The 21,688-nt window shown below is 40.8% G+C and overlaps 2 protein-coding genes and 2 long non-coding RNA genes across 4 annotated transcripts in view; 2 read left to right on the forward strand and 2 right to left on the reverse strand.

The window, feature by feature from the left end:
- Positions 1-210: 210 nt before the first annotated feature.
- On the reverse strand, positions 211-8,672 carry LOC146656036 (leucine-rich repeat-containing protein 27-like). Its single transcript, XM_085428906.1, has 11 exons — positions 7,766-8,672; positions 7,328-7,623; positions 7,078-7,208; positions 6,594-6,652; positions 5,951-6,103; positions 4,981-5,176; positions 1,901-2,041; positions 1,703-1,808; positions 1,126-1,205; positions 529-649; positions 211-440 (listed from the first exon to the last, which is right to left on the reverse strand). Exons 2-11 carry the CDS (start codon positions 7,538-7,540, stop codon positions 327-329), a joined length of 1,314 nt encoding a protein of 437 aa, XP_085285032.1. The 5' UTR covers positions 7,541-7,623; positions 7,766-8,672; the 3' UTR covers positions 211-326.
- stk32c (serine/threonine kinase 32C) overlaps positions 7,509-21,688 on the forward strand; it is a 102,785-nt gene continuing 88,605 nt past the window's right edge. Inside the window, exons 1-2 of the mRNA XM_085428904.1 lie at positions 7,509-7,569; positions 9,391-9,540. Coding sequence (XP_085285030.1) covers positions 9,459-9,540 — 82 coding nt within the window. The 5' untranslated portion in view covers positions 7,509-7,569; positions 9,391-9,458. The remainder of the gene's footprint in view (positions 7,570-9,390; positions 9,541-21,688) is intronic.
- Positions 11,612-13,537, forward strand: LOC146656038 (uncharacterized). Its single transcript, XR_014914402.1, has 3 exons — positions 11,612-12,448; positions 13,110-13,198; positions 13,401-13,537. It is a non-coding gene; the product is annotated as an uncharacterized LOC146656038 (long non-coding RNA).
- LOC146656039 (uncharacterized) lies at positions 13,523-17,441 on the reverse strand. Its single transcript, XR_014914401.1, has 3 exons — positions 17,240-17,441; positions 14,771-14,865; positions 13,523-14,651 (listed from the first exon to the last, which is right to left on the reverse strand). It is a non-coding gene; the product is annotated as an uncharacterized LOC146656039 (long non-coding RNA).

Consider the following 21,688-nt stretch of genomic DNA (forward strand, 5'->3'; position numbering starts at 1 on the left):
GGTAATACATGCCCGGTGAGCCAATAACGCTTTTTCTGAAAAGCTTATTTTGACACAATAAAGTATTTATTTTATGTAAGTTAAAGTTAACATGATTACTTTGCTTAGTGGAGAGAGCATCTTGCAGAAGTTAAAAGAAAAATAGAAACACACCAGCTGTGAACTGGAAACTTTCTAAACACTCCCTTGCCAAGTTAGGATTTGAAATGTTTACCTTATAGACTTGTGCAACACAATATGATTCAAAAGGATTTAGTCGCTTTATTGATTTATTTCCATATCAATTAAATATCACAAAAACTCAAACAGCAGGTGTGTAGTCTCTGTCACTTATCAAGGAAACCAGGCCAGGTGTCCCCAGTAAAGATCATGAAAGTTTTTTCAAGATCTCGTCCTTGAGTTCTCTTCCTCTCCAGGAGCTGCATCTGTAACTTCCTCATCTGTCAGTCAGAAAAGTGGAGTTTAGATCAATAATCTATATTAACCTATATAATGAGTTGCACAATGAATGGGAATTATACGTCAGACCTCTTCCACATCCTCCATCGCTGCTGCCATCTGCTCGCTTGTTGTGCCCCTGGGATTCCTGCACCTCTCCTGTATCTTCTCGGCACGGGCACAAATCTGCCGTTCCAGGTCCCGGGCCGATCTTTAGGGCCGTGCAGTTCAAAGGTCAAAATCTATATATACAACACTATACAGGTGTTTAAGTATTATAGCCTTTACAGATATAACCCAAAGGGTTACTTTCTCTGTTTCCTTGTATCAGTAAAAATAAAATAAGAAAAGTGGCACTGTCTTACCTGGTTTATCTGTTTTTGCAAAAACATAACATTGTTTAAAAGGAACAAAGAAATCTGCTTATGTTCTATAATGTGTGCAGTCTGTCTTTGTCCACTAGGTGTCTCTAGCTTTACATCTTTAGTAGCAGAACTCGCATCTGCTAAACCATGCAAAATGCCATTTAGTGGGTACTTGTGGAGTTCTCGTTAGGCTCATTGATGAGATGATTATAAGTTTAAACCACAAGTAGGACAAGTACTCTTCACAGAGACAAATGCAGTCACTGTTAAAGCTTAGCGGTATACTGGCAGAACTAACAGCAGACCCAGAGCTTGTCATTACCTGTCCCCTTCACACCTGCCAGATGTCCGAGGAGCACCACTGCTGTCCTCAAAACCAGGTTTTGAATCTACTTCTGCTTCCTGAAACAGGGTAAGGAAGTACTTGTTACATTTACCTGTGAAGCAATACAACTCTTGCAATGCATCATACAAAGATGTAGCCTGTGGCTGCACTGTGTTCAGTTAAAAAAAAGAAAAAAGACTTTTTTCCTTTACAATAAATTTTCCCTTATGTCGGGCTGATCCCATGCAAACATAATGGGCACCCTTTCTCCACTATATATATATGTATGAAAATGGAGCTGAAAGTCAAATGATAGATTTATAATGTGTCTCCCTGTGTATATCAGCACTGATGGCTCCTCCAGCATGCTCCATTACCGCCAGTGGAAACTGTTGCTGTCTCATCACCACCATGGTGGTGCTACTGTCTGAAAACCCATTCACTCACATCAAAATGATTCATTTAATGGCAATATATCTATGCCTCTCTCCTTTAACCAGTGTGTCAGAGGTGGTGCTCTAGTGCCCTCTGGTGGTGGGCAGGATGACAGCTGAAAACCCAAGCACACACAAACCTCACGCCTTTTTTGTCTTTCATGCTTCTTCTCTTTGTGCTCAGACATTTTCTTGTCTTGTGAGATTCTGGCTTGTGTGCAGCACTTCTGAAGAGACACTTGGCTTCTACAGGAGAGTCAGATAACAATACACTCTGTAACAGATCAGAGACAAAAAACCCAAAACAACTCTTGTTCTCCAGGCCGAAATCTGCTCACTTTCTCTTCTGCTCGAGAATAGCCTTCTTCTCGTTCAACTCCTTCATTGCAGCCTGCTTCCTTTCCTCTGGCCTCTTCCAAGGAGGCGAGTCAAAAAGGGGGAGCTGGGGAATCATGCCGGCCTTGGTGGCTGTCTTTTTTCTGAAGAATAAATTCAAACAAACTGCTTCATATTTATGGCTCGTCTGAGCTCTGGGCTCTCAGCTTAGATTTTTATCACCTGGTTTCCTCCACAGAGAATGATATTAAAAAGTTGTTTTGCCATAATTTTACAAAGCACACGGCCACAAACTCTGCCCTCCACTCCACGGAGGGTCAAGGAGTAAAATAATGTTATAATGGTAACTGAGATTAAGTGATTATTAAAGATGCTCTCAGTTTTACAGCAGTTGCTCCCTTAAAGCCTCAACTTCACGTTAGTTTTCCAGCTCAACTGTTTCCAAAGTCTATGAATAATCTCGTTTTAAAAAAAAACCTCAGTATTGACCATAATAATTCAGATTTAAATTTTACCTTTGATAATTGAGTAGTTGAAAATGACTTGGCCCCAACAGATATTTGCTATCTGGGTACATTATACAAAAACAAAGGTACAATTAATTAGATGCATGAAGTTTTAAAATCTCAATGAAAATATTTAACAAATGCATGTCCAATGCATATGTTTCATCCCTCTTATGAAACAACAGTGTGACATTTTGCATGTGTTTAGTTTCTAGTGTATGGAGTTGGAGGGAAATATCAATACTCCTGTCTTATTTGACAATTAAATTGAACCCTGGTATGTTTTATTAAACTGTTTAAGTGGCAGATGTTCATTTTAAACATGGCCAAATTTTCAAATAATGAGGTCAGTGCATATGTAATTCATTCCTGTGAACCAGACTGTTCTGAACAATCTGTTTCAGGATGTTTTTCTACTCTGATGTCATTGAGTGGGCATGGCTGTTTTTGGGGAGCAGCCAATTAGAAGAAAAGGGAGGGAGAAGAGAGCTAAAAAAGTTTTGTTTTCAGAGGATAAACTAAGATAAACAAGGATTACTTTGAGTTGCGAATGATAAAAGGCTACTTGAGTTCAGTCTGAGAATAAACATAGAAAGAGAAATGTGCCTAATGGATTCATTACATGGATACATGGATGAACACATCAGCCAGTTAACATCAGGAGTAGTATAAAGACTGGAAACAGCTAAGTTAGCAATGTCCTGCACTAATACATGGAGCAGCAGGACCAAAGTCCACTAGTTATCATGTTATATCTGTTTAAAAACTATAGCGTAATGAGACAATAAGCTATTTTACAAGCCGGTTGTATGTGACTATTATCGTGCAACCAGAGAAGAATGCAGAAGGTTATAGGGCTTAAGAGCCAAGAGAGACATCTCTGAAACCTATCCCAGCTTTCAAGAGGCATGGTGCTCCCTGGACAGAGTATATGACTTCTACAGAACTAATCCAAGAGATATTTAAGAGTAAATAACCAGAAAAATGTGAATTTCTATCAATTAGTTCATGAGCTAATTGTGGAAGGCCGAGATTTAAACCTTTGGAGAGAACCATTGTGATTCTGTCTGTTTCTTGCTCTTTGCTAGAAGAAACTCTCTGTTGGCTCTAGCCTCATAGGTAATTTACAAATCTTACACAGGTACCGACCTTCTCTGCTAACTCTTTGAAAAAAATAAATAAATAAGCACATACAATGCACCCAGAAAGATTTACAGCCTTGTTCAACATGTTTTCATGTTACAGCCTTATTCCAAAATTAATTTAATTCATTTTCCACCTCAACATTCTACATACAATACTCCATATGACAAAGTGAAAAACATTTTCTTCAAATTCTTGCGAATGTATTAAAAATAAAAAACCCCACACAAATATAACATGCACTTAAGTATTCACAGGCTTTGCCATGACAGTCAACATCGAGCTCAGGTGCACCCTGTTTACACTGCTCATCTGTCAGATGCTTCTACAGCTGGAGTCCACCTGTGGTAAATTCAGTTGTCTGGACATGATTTGGAAAGGCACACACCTGTCTGTGCAAGGTCCCATAACTGACAGTGCATGTCAAAGCACAAACCAAGCCATACCCAGTACCAAGGAACTGTCTATAGGCCAAGACGGCATTGTATTGAGGTACAGATGTGGGGAAGGGTCCATAAAAATGTGCTCAGCATTGAAGGTTCCAGTGAGAATAGTTGCCTACATCATCTGTAAATGGAAGGTTTGGAACCACCAGGACTCTTCCTAGAGCTGGCCACCTGACCAATCTGAGCTATCAGGGTAGAAGAGCCTTAGTCAGGGAGGCTACTCTGACAGAGCTCCTCAGTAAAAGGCACATGACAGCCCACTTGGAGTTTGCTGAAAGGCACATGAAGGACTCTCAGACCAAGAGAAACAAAACAACAACTGGTACTGAACTCTTTGGCCTCAATGTCAAACATGATTTCTAGAGGAAACCAGGCAGTGATCATCAACTGGCCAATACCATCCCTACAGTGACGTGTGGTCGTGGCAGCATCGTGCTGCAGGAATGTTTTTCAGCATCAGAATATGGGAGACTAGTCAGGGACAAGGGAAAGATGAATGCAGTAATCTACAGAGACATCCTTGAAGACAACCTGGGGGCGAAGGTTCATCTTCCATGAGGACAACGAACCTAAGCACAGAGCCAAGATAACAAAGGACCACTTCAGGACCATTCCTTGAGTGCCTTTGAGTGGCCAAGCCACAGACCAAACTCAAACCTGATTGAACATCTTTATAGCAATCTGAAAATGACTGTGCACTGACGCTCCCCATCCAACCTGATCCACTCTGATCGAGCCTAAGAGAGTGCAAAGAATAATGGGGGAAACTTCCCAAAAATAGGTGTACCAAGCTTTCAGCATCATACTCAAAAAGACTTGAGGATGTAATCACTACAAAAGGTGCTTCAACAAAGTTTTGAGAAAAGTCTGGTAATACTTATTTACATTTTCATTTCTTCATTTTAAATAAATTTGCAAGAATTTCAAGCACATTTTTTCTCTGTGTCATTATGGGGCATTTTTTCCCACCCAAACATCTTTTCTTACCTCCTGCCAGAAAGGAGAAGTTTGGGGTTTAGGTTTTTATCACGTTGTGGTATTGAGCCCAGCTCAGCTCTGTCCAGTAGGATCAACTGATGCTTGAGTTCCTTGAACCTCTGCAGCTCCTCCACATCCCCTGACTCTTCCTGCTCCTCCATACCCCTCAGCTCTAACAGCTGGAGTTTCTCCACTGCTGGCAACTCTAGGAATGAAACAACAATGGCAGCTACTAGTGCGGTGTGGGGGCAACAGATACTGCAACATTCGATACTGTCTGCAGCTGCAGTGGCTGGCAGGAGGCATTTAAGAAGCTAATTCACACAGGTAAATCCACTCCTTTAAATATCTGTGTGGAATGTGGAGGAGAATGTAACCAACAAATTTTTACTCATTTTATAGTAAAGTAACTTCTAACAAGAATAAATGTTCAGTTTTAACACAGCTAAAGGTGGATAACAATACAGCGTGGAAATTCAAACCCACTACACTCCTTCTCTTGGCCAATTAAATGAGAAGAGATTTACATCTGAAACTCGGGACCCTATCTTTGTTAATAACCTTGTAAGCAGGGAGATAAATAATTTGATTGAGGGTTCTGTCTCTGCTTATTGTGCAGTAGCAGCAGCCTCTCCTGTTTCAGCCTTCTCACAGTGATTATCTCCAGACAGGGCTTAGTGACAGAGAGCTCCTGATTAGAGCCAACAGGTTATCGATCATTTCCATCGGGCTAAAAATATTACAGAGCTGGAACAGTGAAAAGGGAGGAGGCGCATGATGGTGGTGGTGGTGGTGGTGGGGAGTCGGCTGAGCTGCACGCGCCGTCTCCAAGGGAACAGGAGTCACACTAGAGAAGCGGTACCAGGGCAAGGAGCTATTTTTGTGAACGCGCTGTCCTGCCTTTGACAAAAAGAGCAGATGGCTAGGATGCACGTGCATGCTGCTTGTGTTGTTCAAAGGTAAAGTGCCTTTGACTCACCTGGAGGGTTCTTCCTTGTGCTGACTGGCCGGTGAGCCAGAGCACTCCTCAGGTACTGGAGGATGGACTGGAGTCCCTGCTGCACAATCTCTTGTGGAGGAAAGTGGATTGGGCAGTCCCTTAGGTTCAGACCTTTGAGGCTAATCACATTTCCTGCAAAAAGGCAAATAATAACTCATTCATAAAGACGTACACTGAATAATGAAGAGGCTTACATTACTCATAATGTACCAGCTACCTGTTAAAAGAGATCCATTATGTGTGTCTTTATTTTCTGTCATGTCCATGAATTTTTATGTCCATGAATTTTTATGTTCATTGAAATACTTATTCTTTGAGTGTAAGTGGACGATAACACGCCCCAAAACAAACAAACAAACAAAAAAACTGTTTATTTAGGACAAATGATCAACAAAGAGCTGTTCAGTGACCCAGTGTAAAATAAATAATGATTACTTTGAACTGTGAATCATGCAAAACGACACTAGTGGAGTCCAAGGAATTAAACTGCGTAGCTTTAAACAAGCAAAACCGGTCCCCTTTAAAATCCTGTAGTTACTGCATACATGTAATTCACATGTCAATATGTATAACTTCCTTTCTGAAAATTACAACTTTTTTTTGATAAGGAGGGACCACTCACCCAGTTCAGGTGGAAGTTCAGAGATAGGATTCCCTTCTAAGAGCAGTGTTTTCAAGCACCTACATCCATAAAAAGACAGATTATGAACTGTTTGAAGGGGTTAGGCCTTCGTCAGAAAGCATCTTTGCTCTTAAACTTGAATACACGGACAGGAGGAAAGTGTACAGGCCACTCTACAGTCATATTGTATAAATATCCTGAAATGCTTTTTAGGGCCTGGGAATCTCATTTCGCTACATTTAGATTTACAACTGTAGCACTTGTGTGCTTATCATAAAGTGTTCAACTTATGTTAATAGCTTTGAAATGTTAACAGTGATCAGAAAATGTTCTAAAACATGACATTCTTATAGTCCCATAGAGGCCTATGCCTTGGTTTAAGAGTAAATTGTAAGATCAGAGTTGTCCAGATAAGTTCAAATGAACACGTGCACATTAGACTGGTCTATAATTTTTTTGTTTTTTTAAATGTTGCATACAGTACCTGTGCAAGCCAATTTCAGGTGGGAGTGACTCAATTAGGTTTTTCCTGAGATCTAACCACAGTAGGTTGGGCAAGCTGATAAACACGGAGCCTGGAATACTGCATATCTGGTTGCCTTCAAGACTCAAATACTGAAGATGACAGAGGGAGCAGTTAGTAATGATGCAGTGGTAGAAACGTTTTTTCTTCTGCTTGAAAGCCACTGGAGCATACATCATGTAGCTGGTGTGTGTTTAGAGTCCACACTGACCTTTAGCTTGCTATTTCTCAAAGGACTGTCTGGAACATGTTTCAGCTGAGATCTGCTCAGACATAGCGTCTCTGTTGAATAACATTCAGCGGGCTCCTGTGGATCGGCATCCTCGGGAGGAGTGCGGGGGATCGGCGCTCTGACAACACTGCTCCCAAAGACAAAGCTAAGCTGCGCACCAGGAAGCTCAGCCTCCTTCTCCGGGGAAGTCATTGCACAAAGGAGGCCGAGACGCTTTACTGGTATACTCAAAATACACGAGTGTCTTTTTGGCAGAGAAATTTCTTGTTGTTTGTCTGTAAAAGACAAAACCGTCAAAGTTTTAAATAAATGAAGAGACGTCGTCTAACTTGGGTACGAGCTAACTAACTAACTAACTAACTAAAGGACAACATTAGCCCACCATTATGTAACTGTTCAATAACTGTGTTAGCTTACCTGCTATTTCAGCACTACTACCAATGTGAACACGGCTCAGTGTTATCTAAAAACAAACACTTTATAGGTCGGAAAAAACTACGAAACTGAAAAATGTTATGCTAACTTTTAGACACGTCTCGCGACCTGACGCTGTAACCATAGCAACGTGGTCAACACAAGCTGGCAGCTGTCCACGTGCAAAACAAGAACAAGGCGACTAACTTGATATTTCTTCAGTAAAATTTTTGTATATATTTTTAAGTTAAATGTTTATATACTTTATTATATGCAGAGAAAAAAAGAAGAGCAAATGATCTAATGTGCACACTGTGTAGATAACGTGTTAATCCCGTTCCACAGTCAGTGAACCGACTCCACCCATCCATTTTCTAATGAGATTGTGGAATAATTCACTGAGGTTCATTTGGGCGGCAGGATAAACACGGCTTCCCTCTGTTGTGAACGCGAGCCGGGAAGCCTCCACTCTGTCCTGAGCCATCCTGGCTTTACGTCCACACACCGCTCCTAATGTATTGATTTGCACGACAGTCCGTGATACAGAGTTACGTCGACTATACTCACTAGCCAACAACTGTCACACTACTCTCGCAAGAGTCAAGTTAGTGAGGATACTAATTAGTAGTTTCCGGTTATTGCTTTCAATATAAAAGTCTAATGGACAAGCGGCAAAAATCAAGTGGTATCCCATTATTAACGTATAAATAAATTTTTTTTATCGAGATTTTGTTCAGTAGGCTACTTTTGATGGCCATTGTGACACATTTACCTACACTTGCGATCTAAATTTGCTGAGTCGAACTGGATGAATAATTTTTATGTATTAATGCCACTTCAGTTTCTGTATGCAATTTAAAATCTCAAATTAGAGGGATTTGACACTACCATTACTACATTATTATTCTGGCTAATTATAATAAACTACATAAAAGAAAAAATGGGTGTGAAAATGTGTTTATCGCAAATAAAAGTAGAAACTTAACCCCCGAAAAGAATAAAGATAAGTGAAATGATTTAATGTACTTAGAAATCTACCTAAATGAGATAACAAATGTATATTTGTGCTTATGTTTTTTTAGACTGGGAAAAAACAATAAAAATAAAAATAACGGAAAACAATTAAACTTACTTGAAAACTAACTGAAACTAATTCCAATTTAAAAGAAAAAATAAAACACTAAATTAAAACAAAATAAGTGAGGATTATAAAACCATAAATACATCGTCTAATAATTTTGAGGCGATTGAAAAGTCCTTTTGAGCTTTTATTTTTTACAGTTAACTGACTCACTTCCGGTTAGGGCTTCTCCAACTGAGTCCCTCTCCGCGTAGTCTGTACTCTTCAAGCCCCATCAAACACGAGTCCGTCGGTCTGGCTGCGCAAGGCAACTGAACACTACGAGCACCGAGTGGTTATTCCAGCCCAAACCTCCAACTTAGCAAACAGTGTTAGCGCTAAATATCATCCCTGTCCGTCGGTAAGCGCTGCACTTTGCTTTCCGCTTCCTTCTGAGGACTTCAACTCGCGCTGGTCAAATTGTCGGCAGACCAAATACGGGAGAAATAAAACGAAATAACGGACACGTCTCGGCTGAAATGCACGGCTGTTGTTACTGTCTTTTAAGGAGGAGGGTGTCCGACACAGAGCTGTAGTTTCTCTTCCAAGAAGGCGAGGAATGCAAGCTGAGCATCAATGTTTCACTGGGGCAAGTGGAAGAAGAGGATGGGAGCCAACAGTTCTTCAAAGAGACCCGTTTTTGACGAAAAGGAAGATGGTAAGTGAAGGTGTCACAAAATCTCTAGCAAATAGTGGCACTAACAACTTTGGAACTTATTATTGTGTATGTTTCACTTACGATGGCATTTTTTTTCACGGTATCCCTCCGCTTGGCACAGGCTCAGTTATCAAAGTTCCTGTTAGGAAATTAAACGCTGTCAAAGGAGTTTAGACGGAGTTTGGCTGCTCACGGCGAACAGACAGTGTTCATGTGGGAAATTTTCAAGGCTTGAAGTCAAACTTTCTACTACAGGAGGCAGCAGCAACAATAATCATGACAATAATAATAATAATGATTAAATGTACATTTTCATCACATGACCTGATGCTGAGTGCATATACATGGAAAGACCCCGAGCAGGTGAAATGAATCTTACCAGTACTATCAAACTATAACTTGGACTGGGCGTTTCACTCTTTTAATATTGTGGACTATCTGTGTTTGTTGTTTATAGCTCACAGTGTCGGCATTTTAACCTCGCTTAAATTGTATTATCGCGATATTTGGCGTGGAACTTTTAAATAATGAAATATTAATCAGATTCTTCTGAATTGTCTTTTTTTCCGTGTCATTTTCGCTTTCTTTTTTCTTTTTTGGGTAATTAATTTTCACTCTGAATACAAGTTAAGAACAGTTACAGTTATTTAAGACATTAAGCCGTATGTCATTTCATCACCTTTAACTTCAGCACTGGTCGAGAGTGGCATCCTTAGTGTGGAAGTTTGTCCACTATGATCATCAAAGAAAAATGTCAGACCTTAAAAAATCCCTCACTAGTATTCCAGCAATCATAATGCCCACTTGAAAAAAACAAAACAAACCTACAGATTTAAACGAATGTCTTTATATTTTAGCACCAGTGTCCAAAAAAATGAAAACGCACATTCACCGAACTCGATATGAAGCTGTAAAAATCCAAATCTCAGACCAAATGTATGTGCTTTAGTATTTTACGCTGACCTGGCCCTTAACTCGCATTTATTTTCCAGCTGCATCTCTCCGTCTCTCTCCTTATACCTCCACCTTTTTGTCTTCATTGTCCATTTCAAAGGGCAGACGTTAACGTTGGAGAGGCTGGGAGAGGGAGACGCGTGTCTGTAGCTATATGTGGCGAGATCATAAAGGCAAAAGGCGAGAGCGACAGATATGGAGAGTCCGTTGTCTCGCTAAAGCCACAGTCCTCAAAGCACAAACCCCCCACCCCAAAAAACACAGCTCTTGCCACTGAAGCGCAGTATATACCTCCATGCTCACGCTGCGGGGAAACACTTTAATGCCTGAACGAGCTCTTTGGAAATATTGTGTGTTCAAAGACGGAGAACTAATTGCATAATCAAGACAAGATTATAGTGTCATGCGTGGAAAGTAATGTTAAGTAATGTCTTGTCAGTGTATGGGGATATAAGCCTCTTGGAAGTGAGCCCAATAAGCTCAGCACTGGATTGCTGAATCTCTGATGATGGACTGCAGGAGGGGGGAAAAAATCCACTGTTGCTGCAGAACTATTTGGCCGGAAAACTTGAGTAAATGAGGTCATTTCACTGCAGGGATATGGTCATATGCTCTGTGTGTGTGTATGTGTGTGTTAGTACTCCCCTTTTGCACACAAGGGTAACCCAATTAAGTCTACAGCTCTTGCCTTTAGGAAAAGTGTCCAGCTGTAGTTCAGATCAAGGGGAGTGGTTACTGGAGTGGCCCTACGGCATTCGCACTCGCAGCAGTTAATCAAAGCCAGGAGAGATGTTCTTGAGCGGGCTGTGCACATTTGGCTTTCTTTAGCTTTTCTGTGCGATTAAAGGGAAACTTTAAGGCTGAGGTCAGAACCTCTTCAAGACTGTGTCGCTGTGTTAATGTGTGATTTGTTTATGCCGAGTGTGAAAAAAGGGGGAAAAACTAGAGATCAGCTTCGTCTTTATCCTCCCATCATCAGTGTAACGCAGGTGTCACTTAGGCTTGACCTACAAAACACCAGCAGTGAAAAATTCAGTTGTTGGAGTATCACCGCCACCATCAACTGTGGTCTTAATCACCGGCTGTGTCACCACCGCTGTGATTATGCGTAGAAGCGTAGACCGAGGCCTGATCTTAGGTGGCAAAGATGCATTCGATGTTAATTATGCAATGTTGTCATTACGGGGATCTGCTTGAGAGCGCGCTCGCTTTTCATGCAGCAATGAAAATACTCGTCTGCTGAGCACAAAGGGAGCAGTAGGCATCGTGGGTGGAGGGCACATATGCATTAAAGAGAGACAACTGTTAATGTGAAACTGATCACCTTGAACATTTGCGGAGCGCTGATTCGGCACCGCCTTCGTGAAGCAGCTGGCTCTCTTTTTTTCTTTTTTTTACCCCGAGCCTCGATAACAAACGGAGCAAAAGATGCGCTGCCTTCTGGATGCTGACTTAGGCTCTAGATGTATGGAATCAGAACGATGCCACCTTGAAACGAAACCGAAAAATGGATTGAAACCGAAAAAAAATATTGTAACTGAAATAAATGTACTGAAAAATCTTGTATTGAAACCGAAAAAAAAATTGATAGTGAAAAACAATTAATTGAAACTGTAATTTTTTTGTTTTCGCTTACAAATTTTTTTTTTTCGGTTTCAAACCATTTTTCAGTTTCACTCTGCTGGCACTGTTTTGGCGTACGGGGGCGCGCTGGGGGGCGGGGATTCCGGCCCGCATGTATTTGCATATATTATAATGCTGACCAATGACTGGAGAAAACACTGACGACGCGGCTGCGGTCACGGACAAACTCGCACGTGTCTGTTCGGGAATGGCAGATTCCGAGAGGTCCAGTGTTTACATTACCGACTATTTCAAAGTGACAGCCTGAGGTGTTCTTCAGTAAATTGGACTACCGGACAGGAGGACCTGAGGCCCCACCGCATTAATTTTGGTAAGTTAAATGTGTTTGTAAGCTAATCCGTAATTTAGGTCCTTAGCTAGCTACCTAAGGACCTAGCTAGCTAAAATGAGCACTCGGCTGTCGGGGAAACTTGTTTTGTAAAGTTCGTTTAGCTACCCCGTGCAGGTGAATGAATTTACCCTGACTAAAGAAATCAAGAGAAACGCACCGGGCTGCTCAGTGACTAACCACGGTTAGTTTTTTATTATGAGTATTATACTGTAAGAGCAACAGGCTGGACTCTGCTTCTGCTCCTGTGCAGAGCTGATTATTAAATATGTGCAAACAGCAGCATGTTTTCTGTCGCTTTCCACATGTGGAAGGACATTAAAGCCAACTTTTAAATTCCCCTCATTAGTCAATAGCTACGGATTAAATAGCAAAGCCCGATACTTATGTACTGAAACCAACTACTTCCGCTTGTCAGCTTAACTTAAAATGTTACATTTTTCCCCTGATTATTTTTTTTTTTACTGAGTTTGTTACAAATATTCAGGTTAAAAAACTGTCCAAATTATTTTTAATGAATTATGTTCACAAAGTCACATGTTCAGTACTCTGTACAGCTTGCATCCTTTAGGACAAATAATTTGAAACATTAATATTTCTTGTTCAATACTGAGCTGATAACACCTCTGTATGTTGTGACCAGGATGCAGCAGCAGACTGAACCTCGACTGAAACCTGCTCCATCATCTCATCTTTGCAGATGTCCATTTATAAAGCATCAACAACTCAAAGGTAAACATGATATTAGAAAATGTGTTAGTATATAAGGCCTTTAAAACAAATAAAAAAATAAACAGCTGTCGGCAGAACTGTAGGACTGAACAACTTCAGATCCCGAGTGTGTGAGGCCGGAGAAGGATCAGCTGTATTTCAGATTTGAGAGATAAACTTTATATTTCAGTTTGTGATGATTCTGTTCTGTTTGTGATTACAGGAGCTGTCCTCAGATTCAGACCTCAGCACCACCCAGTGACAGCAGACAGATCATCCTATGTCTTCAATCTTTGTAGTAACTCCAAAATTAACTGAAGAAAACAGTACAAAGGTTAAAGTACCACATGTGCTGTCAGTGAAAGCTGCAGCTGTTTTATTGATAAATTTAAAGACAAAAAGTCAAAAGGATTAATCACCCCTGTAACTGTGTCACTATACATCAGCATTAACAGTACCTCAGTTTGGTGTTTCAGAAAACTGCTGATCTCAGACCTGCACAACTTCTGTTTTAAACACTGAATGTACTCAGCTACATGAAAAGCACGTGATGTTTTCTCTGACACAATTAAATAAAACCTGATTAAAGTCAAAGGTTGTTACTTGTATTTGAACTAAAAACTTGTGATCTGGAATTCTTTCACTGTTTTTTGACAATAGTGTTATTTATCATAAAGTAATTCAGAGTCATTCATACCAGAGTAACCAGTGAGCACAATATATATTTAACTTTCTACAGGACTTAAAGCTATTACTATAGCTTATAGCTATTACTTAACTGCACTACTGTATAGTTCTGTGTAAATAATCATTCTGTACATATGATTTTTAATCCTACAACTGTTTATAATTTGCATAGTTCACATTTCTGTATAACTGTATATCTCAGATTTCTGTAGTTTTTCATATTTATATCCTGTACATAGTTTGTACTCACTACAGCCTGTACATACTTATAGTTATAGAATATTCACAACATACTTCATACCGTGTACATTGTAACATACCATAATAGACCCATTTCTGTAATATACTTACATATCTATACTATATATATATATCTATACTATCGAATTTCCCAGAGGAACCCACCCGAGGGATTAATAAAGTTTTATCTCTATTGCTAATATATATTGTAATATATCTATATCATGGCTAAAGCACTTCTGGATGGATGCAAACTGCATTTCGTTGCCCTGTACCTGTGCATGTGCAATGACAACAAAGTTGAATTCTATTCTATTATATTATGTAAAAGTCCAGACCCTCTGAGGATTATCTGAGCACTTCTAACATTACACAAAGCAAAGGTCTCCATCAGTGTTCATGAAATGCTGGGTTTATCCTTCTTGTGAGGGAGCTGCTGGTGAAGATCACGAGCCCTGCTTGATCCCGGCGATGAGTTTCAGTCTTCCTGGTGTTTCTGAAATGATGCCTCTCACTGTGGGTCAACAGAACTTCTGGCACAGGACAGCTGTAATGAAAGAAATTGAAGTTTTGGAAATGCCCTATATGTGAGAAGCAGATTTTGTATTTACTTTTCTTTTGCCAATCAAGATAACAAAGTATAATTTTCACCATACAATTACTAACCTTGTCATCTCCTGCACTGTCTGTTTTGGGCTCTGGGCTCCTCCTTCCCAGCGCTCATGAGACTGCTTTGCTGCACTGTGGTATGAGGTGCTAACCTGTTGACAGTGTTGGGAAGGTTAATTTTAAAATGTATTCCACCAAAGATTATAGAAGTAATGTATTCTGAATACTTTACAACTACATGAATGTACTATTGCTGTGTGATTTATTACTATTACTGAAGGCTACTCGCCATACCAACACCAACTAGATGTTAAAATCTTAATATAAATGAGTAACAGTAGGTGGACATTAGGTAAGGCTGCAGCGATCTCGTGTAGAAAACTATTCAGCGCGTATATAAAACAGGTCAGCGGCTCCGAACCGTAGTAAAGGGACCTCTGGCTAATACGTCCGGTTCGTGTCGGGCTCATAGCGGAAAACTAGCTTTACTTTGTTGTCTGGGTCAAGTTTGCTAGCGAGAGACAGAGAGAGGCGTTGAAAGGCTGCTTATTGTTTCGGAGGAAAACACGAACACAGTGTACAGTCGAGTCCTAATAGCTTACTTACAGCTGGGCTCGTCAGGCACTCTTTTTGGCTTTAGTGGTTATTATTATATTTACATGCTTCCAGCTCCCGTTTCTGCTCCGTGACAGCTGTACTTCTCCTTTTTCTCCCTCCTCGCTCACAGACACATAACGGGTATGGCAGTCCATTCTCCCTGCAGCACGGACTACACTGCCCATGAGGCTACATTGTTTAGGGCGATGCCTGTAACACTCTGCTATTGCCTTCATATTAAATCATTTTTGTATAATAATTTTTAGAGGCTCTTTGTTTGGGTTTCCACCGGCGTGGAATTACCAAAAATAGAGAGACCATAGCCTAACATATGAAACAGGTAAATACCGCCATGTAATCCATTTATTTCAACAAACTAACTGTATTCTCAATATCACCTATTGAACAGTAATTGTAACGGATACATTTACTCATATTTTGTATTTTAAATACGTAACGCCAGTGCATGTATTATGTTACATGTATTGGTTACATGTAACCAAAATTGGATTTTATCATCTAAAAAATATAGCCAGAGTCCGCCCTATTCTCTCTCGGGCCAACACGGAGATGCTGATGCATGCTTTTATTACCAGTCGCATTGATTACTGTAATGCCCTGCTCTCTGGTCTTCCTAAAAAGAATATTTCAACTTTACAACTTTTGCAAAACTCGGCAGCTCGTGTGCTGACGAAGACCAGAGGGCGGGCCCACATTACACCGGTTTTAGAATCGCTGCACTGGCTCCCCGTGTGTTTCAGGATCGATTTTAAAGTTCTTTTATTGGTTTTTAAATGTCTTAATGGTCTTGGGCCTTCTTATCTCTCAGATCTGCTTTTACCATACGAACCCTCACGGACCCTGAGGTCCTCTGGTACTGGCCTTTTAATCGTTCCTAAAGTCAGGACACATACTCACGGAGAGGCAGCTTTTCAGTGGTATGGTCCTCGTCTGTGGAACAGCCTGCCGGAGGAGCTCAGGGCCGCAGAGAACGTACATGTTTTTAAGAACAGGCTCAAGACCCACCTTTTTAATTTAGCTTTTACTTAGCGTTTATTTATTTTATGCTTATTTATTCTATCCTGTTATTCTATTATTAATTTAGACTTTACCTAATATTTATTGATTTTATTCTTATTCATTTTTTAACCTTCTTACTCTATATTTATATTTATATTTATATTTATATTGTATCCTGTTCTTATTTATTTTATCATTTTACCCTGTATATATCCTATTGTGTCATATCTCCAGTGTTTCCTCAGAGGGCGCTCTCTGCACCGGGGCTGTGATCGACTGTGGCTGCTGGGTCTCTGGGGGTCCTCTCAGCCTGGCTGGGGGGCTCCTTTGCCTCCCTCCTGCTGTGTGCCCAGCCTGGAGGCTGCGGTCTGTGACCGGCTCCCGGTGCAGACCCCCCCCTGTTATAGTGTTTCCTCACTTGGCTCATGCGAGCCCAGCCCAATTTTTACTCTTTAAGTGTGCGCGCGCGTGTGTGTGTGTGTGTGTGTGTGTGGGGGGGGGGGGGGGGGGGGGAGGATATGTGTGTATTCACATCATTTATGTTAATGAGAGTGTGGGGAGTGAGTTGGAGGGTGGGGTGGGCTGCTTTTAACTATGTAAAGCACTTTGTGCTACATTTTTTTTTTTGTATGAAAAGTGCTTTATAAATAAAGATTGATTGATTGATTGATTACTGCCCAACACTGCCTGTTGAGATCCTGAGATCCGCTCCTAGAACACCGGCCTCCAACTCCTGAAGAGACACGGGTGTCCCTAAATTTAGCAAATATTAGCTTCAGGCTAGCTTGCTACGACGAATAGGCTAATACCAGCATTTTACCACAACTTCACCAGATGTAGCTAAAAAAACTAAACTAATGTCCAGCCCAGTGGGACAGCAAGAAAAGATGACAAAAAATGATTACTTACTTGCGGTTTGGAAGTTCAAGCTGAAATTGAAGCAGCCATTGAAAGACGGGAAGAGAGAAAGATGGCAGCTTGGTCAGCACTAGTGGCCTCTATAATATATGCAAATACATGCGGGCCGGAAACCCCGTCCCCCCAGCGCGCCCCCGGACGCCAAAACAGTGCCAGCAGATTGAAACTGAAAAATGGTTTGAAACCGAAAAATGGATTGAAACCGAAAAATGGATTGAAACTGAAAAATGGTTTGAAACCGAAAAAAAATGGATTGAAACCGAAAAAAAAATTGTAAGCGAAAACAAAAAAATTACAGTTTCAATTAATTGTTTTTCACTATCAATTTTTTTTTCGGTTTCAATACAAGATTTTTCAGTACATTTATTTCAGTTACAATATTTTTTTTTCGGTTTCAATCCATTTTTCGGTTTCGTTTCAAGGTGGCATCGTTCTGATTCCATATAGATGTCTCTTGCTGCCTGTCAGGTCTCTTAGAAACAGTATCCCTTTGGCTTCTTGGAAAACAGCATATGGCATACATTAGGCAGTAATATTAGAGCAGCTTTTGGCTCAGAAGGCTGCAAACATAATCAGGCGGTCAGGTTGATGTCGAAGCGTAGCTGCCAGAAGGGCTTTTCTGGCAGGTAGTTTGATTAGCAAAGGGAGCCTGTGGAATTGATTGAGGTGCACATCCTGCTAGTTTGCGACTCGCTTGAATGCTCTTTAACAACAGCAGAGAGTGTGAGGAAAAAATAAGAGAAGTCGATGTTTGGAGAAATGGTGATGGAGTCTGCTCCGTCAGACATTTAATCATGCATTTTATCACCATTTGAGAGCAGTCTTTCTTATTCATGAGCATGCAGAACTTGTTAAATTCGAAACTTGTCCTTGCCAACCTGCTAGGCTCGTGAAGTTGTAAAGTAAAAGTTTGACATTTTGGAAAATGGCGATAATTTGGTTTCTTGCCAAGAGTTAGATGAGAAGATTGATACCGCCCTCAGCCCAGTTATCTCTGCTTGGCATAAAGCTTGGGGAATTGCTGAGCCTGCCTCAGACACGGGATTTCTCACAGATTTATATTCTGTGGAGATGTGTGTGAAAGGGTGCCATGAAAGGAGGTGCACATGCTTTTTTAAATCAACCATAAATAACTGAGCAGTTTCATGAGCTCTCTCTTCAGTGAGTCTCTCATGCTCTGGTTGAATGCCGGCTCCACTGTAGCTGAAATGTAGCTGGTAGTCCTCGTGCTCTTCATCTTTGGTAAGCTGGGCGAGGCGGTACTCCTCACCTCCTGTTGCAGGGTCTGCTTAGAGTGTCTCTCCAGCCAGCTGAACATCATCGCTATAAATAAGATAAGATAAGATAAGATAACCTTTATTAGTCCCACACGTGGGAAATTTGTTTTGTCACAGCAGGAAGTGGACAGTGCAAAAGTTATGAGGCAAAAATTAGAATACAATAAGAATAAATACAGTACACAACTGTACAGAATAGAATAAAATAAAATACTATATACAGTAGAATAAAATAAAATAAATATACAATAAGATAAAAATAGAATACAAATACAAATACTATATACAACTGAGTAAAAATACAACGATGACAGAAAGGATTATTGCACTTAGTATTATTGCATATGTATGGATGTGTGTGCTTGATCAGTTAAAGTCTTTATTATGGAGTCTGACAGCAGTGGGGAGGAAAGACCTGCGAAATCTCTCCGTCCCACACCGTGGGTGCCGCAGTCTCCCACTGAAGGAGCTGCTCAGTGCTGTCACAGTCTGCTGCATGGGGTGGGAGATGTTGTCCAACAGGGATGACAGCTTAGCCGCCGTTCTCCTGTCACTCACCACCTCCACTGGGTCCAGAGGGCATCCTAGAACAGAGCTGGCCCTTCGGATCACCCTGTTCAGTCTCTTCCTGTCCCCAGCAGAGATGCTGCCGCCCCAGCAGACCACACCATAAAAGATAGCAGAAGCCACAACAGAGTCATAGAATTTCTTCAGGAGTGGGCCCTCCACTCCAAACGACCTGAGTCTCCGCAGCAGGTACAGCCTGCTCTGCCCTTTCCTGAGTTATGAGTCCAGTCCAGTCTATTGTTCAGATGAACACCAAGGTACCTTGAACACCAAATAGCCCGAGACAGTGGAGTCTCTCAGATCCTGTTGAATGTTTGGGACTAACTGGTTTAACAGCTACTGAACTTTCAAAATGGGATGTAATAAGATGTAAACAGATTGCTGAAAGTTGTTTTGGAGAGATGAAAACATAAAGTACTCAAAGGAGTTGTTAAATATATTTAGGTACCCAATAATACCCAAATCCACAGCAGATGGCTGCAGGTTGTTTCTGCTCAAGGTTTCTTCCTGTTAAAGGGGATTTTTTCTTTCCCACTCTCTCAGTGTTTTTGCACACAGGGGGTGGTCTGATTGTCGGGGTTTTCTCTCTATTATTTTAGGGTATTTATTTATAATATAAAGCACCTTGAGATGACTATTGTTGTGTTTTGACACTATATAAATAAAATTGAACTGAATTGAATTAATATAACTGGGCGGCTTGGCTAAGTAAAGTCTGCATGTGGAAAAAACTGCAACACCTCAAGCATTAAAATCGCAGCTTTAGATTTAGCCAAGACGTAGACATTCACACAAACATGCTGGTGTTATATATTTTTTGTATTGTTTACTGGATTTAAAAAAAATGTGTCAGTTATTCAGAATCCAAATATGACAGTTTGAAGCCATTGTTTATCAGAAAAACAAAGACTTTAAGTAGAATAAGCTACTTTTGGCTGAATCCTTATTCACAATTGTCACCACAGCAGATAACTCCACATATTTGATTTGGCAGGTTTTTACTAGAGATATTTTTGTATTAGGTGAATGCGTTACCCACTACACCATGGGAATATTAAAGATTTTAAGTCAATTAATGAAGCAAATCAGATTGAAACAATAATAGCTGAATGAACCAACAGCATCTAGAATGGGTAATTGCTGTAAAAGTTGTTGAGTCAGTAGGAGCTGACAGCTGGCCAGGCTCTAGACAACGACTCAATTCACTCCCTCCAAGTCCTCGTGTGAACTGGGAGCATTCAACTAGTCTGAGTAGCTTTGAAAGAGGACACTTGTTGTGAATGCGCTACAGTACTCGGGGAAAAAGTGCAGAACTGGCAAATGCCTGTTTCAGTTCAGCGTCAGCACGGAGTTGGTGAACTTGTTATTTTCGCTCCGGAGCATTTACAAAGTCTTTAAACTGCGTTCGTGATTATGACTGCAGAACATGCTGTTAATTGTGTTGTCTGTTTGTGGTGGTGTTATATTGTTGTATCCGTTTGATCATTCATGTAAAGCCACAGGCAAATTTCCACTTCTGTGGACACTGAACTTTTTTTGATGCGCGTGTGTGTGTGTGTGTGTGTGTGTGTGTGTGTGTGTGTGTGTGTGTGTGTGTGTGTGTGTGTGTGCACGTGCACGCTCGCACGTCTGTAGCTTCTTTTTCCATCAAGGATAAATGCACGAGGCACTGAAAGCAGATTTGGTTTAGGATAAAGATAGATGCAGGGAGGGATGGCTGATTATTTGCGCTGAATACTGAGGCGCTCACTTTGTTTCATCTCTGTTGCAGACTCTCAATTTCTCTCACTGTCTTTTTATTCCACTCAACTTCATGGCTGCCTGCAGCTACTGGCCTCTTGCCACAGTGGCAGTCCACTGTAATTGGCCTCAGCAGTAAGTTACGCAAGATGTGGGAAGACTGTCCTGGTCATATTGCAGTGTCTTCTGACTGCTGAGCACGGACATTGTTCAGCATGTAGTATTCAGACTGAATTAATCTCTTGGCTGGCCATCATTAAATGCATACATCAGTTTATTTCCAAACTACTACTATGTATTCACAAGGAAACGTGGAATGAAGGGATCACACAGGTGCCAACATAACTCATTGTAGCATTTATTTAAAAACAAAAACAAAAAAAAAATCCTGAGAGACTGATGCCATCTAACATAAGTTTACTTATCAACAATCGCCTTGCTCTTATTTTGAAAGTCCAGTCGCGGCTGACTAGCTTTTCACTGTTTTTCCTTGCTGTGGCTGTCCTGCATCTCATTTAGCTGCCCCTCCAGTGAATGTCTTGTCCCAGGCTTAGATGGACTCAAACTCCAGCATCTTGGATTGCAGTTGGATGGTTAATCTAATCAGAACTCACTGAGGCTGCAGAGCAGAGCGAGCATTACCATCAGCAGTCTGCAAGACTCTGTTGCAAGAGCCTCACAGCTCTGCTATGTATTTGTCACAAACTAGCTGTACTTGCAGTGTTTAACAAATTCATCACACCACCACCTTGTGTAAGGGTTTATGCCACAGCTGCCTAAAATTAACACTACTGGTAATTCCCAAAATAATTTTTTATGTATCTGTAATGGTTAATCCAGCAGAGAGTGCAAGCTG

This window comes from Rhamphochromis longiceps, linkage group LG13 (assembly GCF_057381845.1).
Source record: "Rhamphochromis longiceps isolate RC_006_pf linkage group LG13, R_longiceps_female_GT1.1, whole genome shotgun sequence".
NCBI classification, from domain to species: domain Eukaryota; kingdom Metazoa; phylum Chordata; class Actinopteri; order Cichliformes; family Cichlidae; genus Rhamphochromis; species Rhamphochromis longiceps.